The sequence below is a fragment of the Lathamus discolor genome, chromosome 4 (genome assembly GCF_037157495.1).
Source record: "Lathamus discolor isolate bLatDis1 chromosome 4, bLatDis1.hap1, whole genome shotgun sequence".
Lineage (NCBI taxonomy): Eukaryota > Metazoa > Chordata > Aves > Psittaciformes > Psittacidae > Lathamus > Lathamus discolor.
This window is the reverse complement of record NC_088887.1, coordinates 50,239,455-50,251,614: the sequence shown is the minus strand read 5'-3', so window position 1 is coordinate 50,251,614 and position 12,160 is coordinate 50,239,455. Positions and strand designations below refer to the sequence as shown.

At 39.6% G+C, this 12,160-nt stretch overlaps 2 protein-coding genes across 5 annotated transcripts in view; one reads left to right on the top strand and one right to left on the bottom strand.

Moving 5' to 3' along the window:
* Nucleotides 1–1,888: 1,888 nt before the first annotated feature.
* Nucleotides 1,889–7,974, bottom strand: TRAPPC2 (trafficking protein particle complex subunit 2). Its single transcript, XM_065677441.1, has 6 exons — nt 7,899–7,974; nt 7,027–7,136; nt 4,802–4,944; nt 3,941–4,028; nt 3,131–3,246; nt 1,889–2,149 (listed from the first exon to the last, which is right to left on the bottom strand). The coding sequence occupies exons 2-5, from the start codon at nt 7,117–7,119 to the stop codon at nt 3,148–3,150; spliced, it is 423 nt and encodes a 140-aa protein (XP_065533513.1). The 5' UTR covers nt 7,120–7,136; nt 7,899–7,974; the 3' UTR covers nt 1,889–2,149; nt 3,131–3,147.
* The window catches only part of OFD1 (OFD1 centriole and centriolar satellite protein), a 33,014-nt gene continuing 28,563 nt past the window's right edge, over nt 7,710–12,160 (top strand). Inside the window, exons 1-4 of one of the 4 annotated variants that reach the window (XM_065677423.1) lie at nt 7,710–7,783; nt 8,317–8,418; nt 10,954–11,154; nt 12,016–12,084. In XM_065677423.1, the coding sequence (XP_065533495.1) occupies nt 8,323–8,418; nt 10,954–11,154; nt 12,016–12,084 (366 nt within the window). In that variant the 5' untranslated portion in view covers nt 7,710–7,783; nt 8,317–8,322. Of the gene's footprint in view, nt 7,784–7,958; nt 8,105–8,147; nt 8,419–10,953; nt 11,155–12,015; nt 12,085–12,160 lie in introns of those variants that run through there. The other 3 variants (XM_065677421.1, XM_065677422.1, XM_065677420.1) reach the window with 3 other exon arrangements.

Genomic DNA, 12,160 nt, shown 5'->3' with positions numbered 1-12,160 from the left:
TTACTTGTGCCTGGGAACTGCTGTACAACTGTACACTAATCACAAAAGTAGCTAGTAAAGGTGGAAGGAGTTACATACTATAGTAAATATGACAGTATGAGAATTATTTTTGAGGTCAGGATTTGGGCTTAGAGGGAGGCTGTGGAGTACTTGAAAGAAGCAGAAGTCCTATGACTAGCAGATGTAGATGGTGGATAAAAAAAAAAAAAAAGAACTGCTCAATTTTTGTACCTTGTGTAAACTTTGGTATCCATCATTCAATATGTAGGTAAGTATTTCAAATCATTGATTCATTTCAAATACTAACATACCACAAGCATTAGGGGGTCCTGTTAGCAATATTGAGAGTTCTGTAGAGTGACAGGGCATGTTGTGTAGTGTGTATCTAAAGTTGCAGATGTCCTTCAAAATGAGAAGCAAAAAAAGTACTGTCATGGTACATGGATGGGACTGATGAAAGCTGTGCATGTTGGAACAGACAGCAGAATGAGAAAGGGCAGAAGCAGCTAGCTAGGACAGCTAATGGCTCGTGTTGAAGCAAAGTATACAGATGTTTAGCATGAGACTGCTGCTAGAACCAGGCTACTTGCTTTGACAGGTCTATATACTTCCAGCAGATCTTACTCCAAGTCATAGGACAGGTTACCTAAATGGTAACATAACCTTGCAGAAAGGTGAGAATGAGTTGCATCTCCACCCTAGTTTACTTAAAGCTGGTTCATGTTCTTAGGTTATGCTAATGTTCTCATTTCCTTATGTGTGATTTTTTTGTACTATCTAGGGTAGTTCTAGTCCCTTTAACTTACTTACAAACTTTTTTGTGGCCTTTATTATATAATACAGGTTATCTGCTGCTTTCTCATACTGCAACATATTTAATTTTTATTTGTAAGGCTCTGAGGTGGGGCAGGAACATAATACTTGTGCAAGGGAGGCCTGTCTCCTGCCTTGTTCATAGAGGAACTGTTCATTGTCTGATGCACTAGAACTTCATCTTTCAGACTTAGAGCAGATTTGTGACTGTAGCTGATCACAACTTTCACCTGTCACTTTTTCACTTATTGTGAGAAGTCACAAATCAAAGCATAAACAAGTGTTCCCTCATACCACAGGGAAATCACAGCTACCTAGCCAAGGTCCCTCAGAGTTCTGAGACAATGTTCTTCAACACAAATTTTATAATGATTGATGTAATGAGTTCAGACAATTCTCCCTTTCCTGGCCAGTAACAGTCTGTCTTTATAAAGCCTAGAAGGACCTGTGAGACTGCATTTCCCATTTACAACTCCTATACACAGAAGAGGGAAAACATACAGTGGGCATAAAACCAGGCACCATTTGTTTAACTGCCTTCAGAGATCAGGCAAGACAGAAAATGCTGTTATATTACATAACTTGCTACTGTATGATGGCAGAAAAGAATATAATTATAAAAAATCCCTAGTTTCCAAAACTGGTGGAAACTTCTAGTGCTAATCCTTCATCTCTGCCAAAAACTCTTCTTACTGCCACATACGATTATTTAGAGGAAGCATTTCCTCAGTGGATCTTAAGTGTTCGTATTTTTCCAACCATCCTGCTACTGGGGAGGAGGCAGAAAACAGCATAATGGCTAAAGCTTAACGATTCCTTATCGCACGAATGAGGACACCTCAATTGTGTTTCTGTTGCTTTCATGTGTATAGCAAGAAACCCCAAACCAGTTGACTTATACAAGATTACATGACATTATCAAAATGTCAATATATTTTTGTACAATGCACTTTTTATGAAATAATACTGCAGACAAGTATTCCCATCTTCACTTGCCACCCCACCAATAAGGTAGTCTTACCATGATCATCTAGTTTTCTGTTAGATCATTTCAAGTATACCCAACAGGCATCCATTCTGCATCATTACATGTTTTATTTAAGGTATATTGCACCATTGTGTTGTGTTCTTGTATAGTATTTTACAGTGACAGTGTAGCAGTAAGTGTAAATTACAAAGAAATAATGACTGGCTGTATGTTTAAAGCACATACACACGTGGTCCCTTTACACAGACTACGCAAGATGTAATTCTTAGAACAGCATACCACTTCCTTTGAGAATTACTTCTCAGACATTTCAAAGAGAAGTCCAAGAAGATAGCTTACACAGCTTCACTGCAAAAGAAAACAGGCTACTTAAAAGACTGTGAAACCAACCAAAATATTAGGTACATATATGCCAAACGGCTTGTTTAAAAATTACTGGTTTGGAATGATGGTGAGTTTTGCAGGAAAGTCCCTAACCGCATTTTACAATGGAATAGTAGCCAGACAGGCCAAATTATGCCTTTCTGAAACATTAACAAATGAGATTCATGGTTCAAAGATCCTACTCTTACGACATTTTCTTTTCAGCACTTGCAGAGAAAATGGAAAGACATGGGTTTAAACATTTTACTTTAGTTTTCTTACATAGGTGAATTAGGATTAAAGTCAGGCCAGACATGGGTGTTCTGGGCTACTTCAGTCGCTTCACTTGATGCAATGCTGCAGCTAAACATGCATCACTAATGTAAACATTTAGTAAGTCTGAAGTTTCAGTTTTAAGCTCTAAAACATTAGAGTTTTTTTCCCAAATGGAAATATTGAAGACAGAGCTTTGCTGATACACCCTCTTTTTATTAAACACTTTATAATACATACATTACACATTACAATATAAACATGGACCTAATTTAATACCAGAAACAGTAAGGTTAGTCTGATTAGTCTGCAGAGTATGTTCTCTAGCAAACGTCTGTAAGTAGAAAAGTGTATAATAAAATTAACCCCTTAGGCCAAACAGTCAAGAATTCCCTTTTATTATTTATTTGTATTAAATTGCATGACTGGAGATGTTTTTTGTGTTTAGATCTGATTTCCTCCCACCGCATATAAGAGGCTTGTACCTATTCCATAGCACATAAAAGGAAACTTCTTAAGTTACACATGTTTTAACCAGAGAAGCTTGGCTGTTCTGATCTCTATTGGCAACAGCAACAAAAAAGCTTCTTCAGCATCCAGTTTGTCAGTCTTCAGAAGATGAATATCAAACATGCTGAGAAATAACCAGAACTACAGTTTAAATAATCAGGAAAGTATGGAAAAAGCACTCACTCAGGAAATTCATTCATTTAGCTTAACAGGTGTTTCTTCCCAAGGAACTGTACTTTCCTTTCAAAGGCACTGGATCGAATAGGAGAATTAAGTTCATAAAATGGATTCATTGCAAACTGAAGAAAAAAGAAAAAGTCATCAATAAGCACAATGCCCAGCACTAGCAAATGTTACTTCAGATGACAGCTACTATTAGCTTTCAGCCTATTTAAAGCCACTTGAGAGCAGGGAGCTCCTGAACAGTCGCTTGCTTTCCAGGCCCTTGCATTCACCCCGTGTACATACACAGCCACCCCTTATAGCAGCTCCTCAGAGCAAATCCATCATGACTCTGGTGGAAATTTCTAGTTTGGAAATAAGTGTCAGTTGAGTGCTCGGAGGAGGCCGAGATGGCAGTTCTTCCAAAGGGTTCGCGTGATTGCCCCATCTAGTGGAAGTACCTGCAGGCTTAGAGAACACGGGCCACTTGTTCTGAGAGCAAAAGCACTTTGACCAGGCTTCTGTACAACAGCCCTTTGCTTTCCCTGTTCCCATGAATGACACAATACTGCCCCAAAATCACTGGACTAACATGAAGCATAAGTTCTGAAGAAGCACAATTTATAACAATGCAGAAAAATCTGTTCTGTATAATAGAAAATACAGCCTTTATGTCACATATTATCAACTCTGGCTCATGTGGACTGCATGGGTTCTTCTCCACTTACATTGGCCCCCATGAGAAAACATGCTAATACAGGCATGCCTGAGCATCTACAGCAGAACACACCTAGAAGCACTGCTGTGAGACCATAGGAAGTGGGTTCTTACCTTTATATATAAGTCATATACGTCATTAAAGAAGTTCTTAATTCCATCTTCTTGCCTTACATCATGAAGCATTATAAATCTCATATGTAAAGAAATTAAGAAAAATTTATCTTTCACAAAGAAGAGAGACATTTAACATATCCTGAGATAAGCACTTACACCTAATTCTGCATACACTTAAAATGTTTAGCTGTACATGAAATAGCAGTGACTCTATAGGAGGAAGTACTTTAAAGTACCTGAAGCAGTGAAATTTAGAAAGTATTACCTTTCTGTTTAAAAACTCCCCTATTTGAAAATAATCACCTCTCTAGTCAAGATTATTCTTTTTAAAGCTACACAGTTCTGAATGGGGATAACACTCTCAGCAGCACTGCCATATACCCCTGAAGTTAAAATGACATTCAACGTTACTTGCCACATATAAAAAATGTTTCACAACAAATATTTCTAGGATGACCTGTATATGAGATTGAGCCTTGACGCTGCATTGTCAAGATGGGTGTGAGGGACACCAAGCATGTTTATCCCTCTTTCTCCTGTCTAGTACTATTCAAGGACTGGGAACAGAGAATCGTGAAAGCTCCAAGTCATACCTCTTTCCTCTGTCCCAGGTAAGCTCCACATTTTATTAGGCTATTTCAGTTCTTCCAAAAGGAAAAAGCCACCTTTCCAACTGGTCCCAGTTTTAATCACCTTCTGTGCCTCTTAATTTATCTTGAAGCTGGTGACTCTCTCTAACTATAACAGTGATGAGCAGCCAGTGAAATCTGCTCCAAACTCATTTTATCTAACTTGTCCCTTTCTGGCAAAAGGATTTACCTATATAAATATATGGAAAGACAAGAGGGAAGGATATGTCCAGCTGTGACAAAAGCCGAAACAAACCATTCATTAAACTTGTCCACAGTCTTCAGATACATGTTGTTAGAAAGCCACATGTTCTCATCTACCAGGTCAAGAGCAGCATGGGCAATGAACTGGTTGAGATGGCGATGATCATCCTAATGTATTTCCAGAAGACAGAGGATTAGTTATTCAGTGAAAGGAGTGAAATATAAACAATAGTTTCCTCAAGTTGCTAAACAACTAGTCATATATACATCATTCTTTTCTGTTACATATATGCCATCCTGTAAGTGAAATTAGTACCTACTGTCATGATACTTAGTTTCAAGAGAAAAAAAAAAAGACATAAAAGGTCATCACAAAACCAGCCATGATAGTAAAACCAATAAAGCTTTTATTTATGCCTCAGGAATGAATTCAAGCATGAATTCTTTTGTTTACCAATGAGTAATCTCTGACTGCAAAGTTATTCCACAACAGAGGCCCTCATAAAAGTCATCTTCTCTGCTTTCCAGTCACCTGGTTTTGTGAAATTTACAGCAATTTAGTATTTTTTTGCCATAAGGTCTCTGTCAAATTTGGCTGAAGTTGAGCATACAATGCTACAATGTTAAAATGTGTAAATGTTAAAATGTAAAACACTGTGTGTTAAAACACTGTAAAATACTACAATGTGTAAAAGTTGGGTACAGATGGGGAAAGCAGAGAAATACAGAGGACAGATACACTAATAAAATTATCAATTAAGATTCTGGGTTTTAAGGTTATTTGCCTAGAAACATAGGATTGCTTTATTCTTTTGGGATTTTTATTTTTCCTAAGAGCTAGCACAGAAAGGCTTCCTGCAACTTGCATTAAATGTATGCTTGCAGATGTAAATTGCACCTCTTCCTATAATACACATGAATGGCCTTCATAAGACTTATCACAGTGGTTGGCCCCAACACTGCAAGACTTACGTAGGCAAACAGCCATTTACTTTGCACAAGAACTACAACATCAGAGGACACCTGTGAAGAAGAAATGTGGGACTAAGCCATACTGTAAGCTTGTATTAGACTGGAAACGTAAGTGGTCTTGCACTGTTTCTCTCAGTGCACTATGTTTTCCCTCAAACCAAGTTTGGCTCAGGGCATTAATAGCTTTGTAAGTTCCACTAAACCATACTGAGGAAGAGACTAAGTAGTGAAGTTTAAGGGGCAAAAGCTCATGCTGATTTACCATGTATGTTATGCAAACCACTTACTTTATCTGAAGTCCATTACTAAGTGCATCTGAACTGAATTCATTCTTTAATGGCATGTCTCAGAAACAGAAGTGACAACTGCCAAAACATGAATGTCTAATAGCTCTCTTTCACTGTACATCAAGTTTAGATTCTCTCTTATGAGAAAAATTAGTATTTCAACCTCAGTCAGACAAGAAGCTTACCCAAGCTAAGCTATTTCCAATAGCAGAATGCAGAAAATGAAATTTTCCACTGACACATCCCCACACTCATTGATTATGGTATAACTAGCCTTATCTTAATGGGACACTAGATCGAAATACAGATGACACCATGCTGTTCAAATCAGTGATAGCACAGACTTCAATTTTTGGACAAACTTACAGATCCATGGCCTTTTATTCTGCAATTTATTTTTTTCTCAATGTAACATCAGATTTGTTCTTTTCCCACTGGAAACCTTACTTACTCAACAGTCTGACATTTCTCACATTTAAAAACTTGTATTTATCAATACAAGCTTTAAACTTTTCTTACTTAAAAGCAAATACAACTAATGAGGATGATTAAAAAAATAAGATGGTTTATAGCATAAAAAATAAAGGACTAAATAAAGCTTTCAAACATATATTCCTCACTTTACCTTGTAACTATTTACAGAGACCTTAGAGCAAGCGTTAAATAATAAACAGCTATTACAAAAGCTCTACACCCTAAGAGCAATGACCAAGCATGACTAGCACATATATTCTTCACCATACAGCATCAAATATTTAAGGAAACCATGTTTTATGAAGAACTAGTATGATCTGACAAAGAACTTTTAAGACACTCCAGAATGCCAGAGTTCTACTCCCTATGACAAAGTTTCTGCCAAAAAGCAGAAAACAGTAGACACTAATAACACTTCAAACAAAATGCTGGCCATGCTTCTAACACAGCATAAAATTATAAAAGAAAAAGCATCATAATTACAACATAGGAGTATCACAGGGGAAAAAACCCACACCTTGGACTCCACTTTTCCAGGAGGCAGAAATTCCATTTCAAATATGGGATTATCATGATGACCAACTATCACAAAGTAGAAACTTCCAGACATTCTCCAAAGTAACGCTCCTTACAAGAAAAAGACAGACACACTGATGAGTCTACAGACAAACTCAATCCATGTGACAGCGCTCTTAAAAAACAGCCAACATGCTTTCTATTCATAATTACCATAGGCTAAAAAGAGATCAGCATTTTCCTAGGTATGTCCATTTATACTCAAATAGCGGGAGAAAACATCCTTATGAAGTGAAACATCTCCTGGAAGTGAGCCTAAGTTACTACTGCTTAAAAATGCTTACTCTACAACTCTATCCCCTGACATCCCTCCCCATGACTTGGACAGCAACGATCCCGTGAAGTAATGAGGCGCATCTGCCTCTGAAGACTCTCCTCGCCTGTCTCTCCCTCAGGGGCCCTACAAACAGGCGGTAGAAAGGGGAAGGCTGGCAGATGGCAGTTCCATAGCCCGGCTCCATAGAAGCACAGAACGGTTGGGCTGGCAGAGACCTTAAAGCTCATCCAGTTCCAACCCCCTCCCACTGTGGAAGGTGGCAGGGCCACCTCCCACTAGATCAGGTTGCTCAAGGCCCGCAACCTGGCCTTGCAGTTCCCATCCCCGGGGACTCCGAAGCTACCCGGGGCAGCGCACCCCGACGCCGCGTTCCAGCACCCAGAGGCCCGCCCGCGGCTGATGTCCCCGGGGGAAGGGGCAGGTGCCGCAGGAGCTGCCCGCGGAACCAGCGGGGGAGGGAGGGAAAGAGGAGGGGAGAACGAGAGAATGGGGCGGGGGAGAAGGGCTGTCTACGCCTGCAGGGGCCCACCGCCTACCCCGCGACGACCGGTCTCCAACGGCTTCCAACGGCCTCCCGGAAACGCTCCTTCAGCATCCGGCGCGCCCGTGACGCCTGAGCGTCCGCCCGCAGCCCTCATGCGGTCGGAGCTGGTGTGTTGCCCCGTGCTGCTTGCCGCGCTCCCGGAACGCGGTGGCACGGGCTGCCGGCGCCTCACGGGGAGCGCCCGCCGCCGCTCTTCAGGCAGGAACCGGAGGGTCGAGGCGCAGCGCACGGGAGCGGGCCGGGGCCGGTCGCTGTCCCCGTGGGAAGGGGGGAGGCTGCCTGGCAAAGCCTGGTCCTGCTGGAGGGAGAGGCCGGGCAGATGGGGCCCCGGCCGGCCGTGGATCGAGCTGGGAGTCAATAATAATGCGCCTTTTTGTTTGCTTCCTTGTTTCTGTTTCCTGGTGTTGTAGGGCAGGATGGCTTCGGTTGGAAAGGAGACGCTGTCCCAGGATGAACTCCGGAAAAGGCTCTATCAGACTTTTAAGAACCGAGGTGTACTGGACACACTTAAGGTGTGCTTTGTTCTCAGCAGGTGCCGCCCGTGATTCACTGTACTGCTTAACATCGAAAGCAGTAAAAGTCATGCTAAATAAATGGGTTTCACCTTCTTCCCAAATGTATTCTTTTTGTCACAGCCTAATTTGTGTTCTGCTGTTTTTGTGAGGGTTAGTCTGAGTCTTTTTCAGGGGGGTTAAAGGTCTGTATCAGGTCTTTGAATTTTTATGCTTGATGAAAAAGGGAAGAGAGGAGTAAATGAAAATACAGGACTGGAAAGGATTTCATAGGGCACAGAGTCTGTTAGCTACTGTAAGTAAGCATGCTATAGGAATTATCCTCCTAAAATACTACAGTTCTGTTTTAAAACTATTTGAGTCATAGAGTCATTTGAGCTGATTTCTTCCTGTCTGCTTATTCAGGAGAATATTTTAGGCTCTGGTTGTGCTCAAGAGTGAAGCTTTGTTCTGGTTTGTAGCCTAGGTAAATAAACCTAATTTCTGGTTGCTCTGGCCTTTATATTCTGCTGAAAGTATCTTTCAGTTTACATAGCTCTTGCTCTTCCTGATGATTTATAGGCAGCAGTCACACCTTTTCTTCAGGATTCTGTTCTACAGTGCTAAGCAAGTTGAGGGGCAGTAGGCTCATTGTTGGTTACCCCAGCAGTCCTCTGCATCACTTTGAAGTCTTTCATCCTTGTTTTAAAGGAATTAGATTGTAATCGTTACAAGCTTTCCAGACAGAGTTTAAAATTATGTTCATTTTTTCTTGTTTTTGTGAGAGAGCCTGTGGACGGCTGCATATATCTCTTCTTGAAGCACGTTGCATTTAGAGTGTTTGTCATTGATTGTTACAACCACATCTTGCTTTTTCAAAACAAGAAATCCCTTGTGTTACAGCAGAAATTTGTACCAGGCTTTAAATGCTGAAATGTATTTCATGCAGTTTAAGTTTTTTGCTAGTCTTTAAAAATCATCTGACTGCCTTTTTTTTTTAAAGTCTTGATCTTTGTGTACTTTTGTGCGCATCTTTATGTCACCAGCAAAATTTTTAGCTCCTGCTTTTTATGTCGAATTCATTAAAGTTAAAAAAAAATTAATCTATATTTTAAGAATGCCACTGATAATCTTATGGCCAACAATTCTCTTTTTCAGGGCAACTTGTTTTTCCCTCTGTGATTTCCGTACAAAGCTTGCAGTTCTTGAACCATTTCATGTCTTGTTTGACTTAACTAATAGTCCATCAGGTGGCAAGCTAAGTCTGTTTTCCTGCTTCATTTTCCTTGTACAGAAGAGTATATGGTTTTAGTTTTTCTCAGCTGAAGAATTAATACAGTTATGGATTCTTACTGATTTCTTTTGGATTCTCATGGATTACATCTTCTAATGGGAATGCTCTCAAATTTCTTATCTGTGTGTCTCTGCTTGTAAGAGGCAGAGTGGATCTGGAGCTGTAGGTAGGCTGAATGGCCAACACGTAAACAACTGATTTCTGCCTTCCTTTCCCATAGTATGGATGGTGATTTAGCCCTAAGTTTTCCACCTGTGCTTTGTCATGAGATGTGTAAGGTGTTGCTGGTCTCAGTTGTTTTTGAGACAGTATCACCTCTAAGCTGACTTGAAACTGGACAAGTTCAGAAATTAATAAGGAAAACATTTTTTCAGTTGTTTTAACTTCTGTTGTCAGCCTAATTTCTGTAGAAAGCCATGCTAAAATATCAAGATGGTCTGATGGTTTAGATTTCTTAAGTTTTGGTAAATATTTTGTCCTGTTTTTGTAAGATGCTACTTCTTTAATCATCTTCGTCACTGTTGCATACCTGCTGTTGAAAGCTTAAAAACACTGTTTCTGTTGTAGTCTTCTAGTACACTATAAACAATTTCTGTGATTATATAATAAAAATCATACATCTTCTTTTTGTATGAGGGAGACTTTCTGATTCCTTATTACTTTTTTTGTTCTATTGTAATTTTATAGAATGCAAATAATGAGTAGAAAATGCTATTTAATTATTAGGTTTTTTAAACTAGTACTCTTGCTTCCCTGTAAAATTTGTGTTAAAGACATTGAATTTCCTGTTTATTTTCCCATCTGCTTTTGTGATGGTGTTGGCAGCTTCTCAATATGAGACTCAGAATAGGACTAGTGAGTTTTCCAAGTACACCTGAAATTTGAGCCCATATCAGGCAGGCTTTATTTGAGCCAGTGAGAAGGAGAACAGGAAGGCAGTGGTCTAAAACTGAAGCTGGGGGTACTAGAGTGGAGGTTATGCGAGTTCTTGACAGAACAAGACTTCTTTTCAGTTCTACATTTGATAAATTTTGAGGGAAAGTCAAACTTCACTGTAGCCTATTATTAACTTGTAATGTTTTGAAGAAAGGCAAAGTGTCCCAAGCACTATTCTGCATTTTGTCAATGCTGGTCTGCCCATTTCTGTTACATAGGTTGTAATGTAACTTGTACAAGTAATATGAGACTCACTGTGAATTTTGAAAAGTAAAAATTCATTAAATAACATGTACACTGAGATTATAATGTCTTTTCTGTATCAGACACAGCTCCGAAACCAGCTAATCCATGAACTGATGCACCCAATTTTAAGTGGAGAACTTCAGCCACAGGCTGTTCAAAGTGAAGGGAGTTCACTTTTGATCACAGCTTCTAACAGTCTGGTCGCAGATCACCTACAGAGATGTGGCTATGAGTACTCACTTTCTGTTTTCTTTCCAGAAAGTGGTTTAGAAAAGAAGAAGGTAAGTTCAGTAATCTACCTCTTCTAAGACTTCTGTGAGCTTTGCTTTCTGAGGGTTGTCATATTCAAACAAAATTAAAAAATAAAATAAAAAAATCATCCCTTTTTATGATAGTGAAATACAAACACAAGTACAGCTTCTGATTATCTCCATAAAGGATTTCTTTATTCAGGGCTGTTTTCATAAATGCTGGCAATAAGCTAATGATGCTGTTCTTGAGAGAGAGAGAGCACAAGCCTCTTAAAATTCCACTTGCTTCACCCGTAGCCACGGTCTGACATGACTGTTTGTGAGACTGTGTGACAGCACTTGGGAAACTGATCCCTACTAAAGCTAGCCTCTTGTTTGGGCATTCAGTTCCCTGAAAATGTGGTTCATGGTCAGTTTAAGGTGTTTTGCCTAGAATCTGTGTCTGAAAAGTACAGTCCCTGCCCTCTCTCTGTTTCTCCTCTCTGAGTATGTGATGGGGTGAAGCTGTTTCTAACTGAAAATTAATTTTTTGACCTGGTGAGTGGTTAGTGAGCTCATCTGACTGGTGTGATAAATCAAGAAAAGGGGCAAGAAGAGTAGCAAAAGCATGTGTTCAGGGTGGGGAGGAAACTAAACTCTTTTCACAGCTTCAGTTGATCATGTAACTACATGCTGACTTCTGTATGTCTTCGGTAGTGGAAATAACTAAATGAAGTACCAGAATAGCAGGCCACTGAAAATTGTTTTACAAGGTGATAGATCTTTCTTGAATGGAAAACATTCTACAAATATAGAATAGTGCCTATTACATATTTGCAATTATTTTAAATTACTTAACCTTTTCTAAATTACCCTCTCCTCCTTCTCTCCCCTTTCCCTCCCCCCCTAAAGCTGTGGACTGTGCAAGATCTTCTCCAGTTTATGAGGATCAACCCAAAGTCCAGTCTTTACAAATCACTGGTAAAGTTATTTTGATTTTGAAAATAAGCTTAAATTACAGTGGTGATGAAGCAGACTGTCTAAAACATCTTTTATT

Excerpts from the sequence above, each read along its gene's own strand:
- TRAPPC2 (XM_065677441.1), bottom strand. The coding sequence starts at position 7,119 with ATGTCTGGAAGTTTCTACTTTGTGATAGTTGGTCATCATGATAATCCC. Across the intron at positions 4,029-4,801 it reads TCGGCTTTTGTCACAGCTGG|ACATATGAGATTTATAATGC; the intron begins ACATATCCTTCC and ends CTTAATTTCTTT. Across the intron at positions 3,247-3,940 it reads TATATGACTTATATATAAAG|TTTGCAATGAATCCATTTTA; the intron begins GTAAGAACCCAC and ends TTTTTTCTTCAG.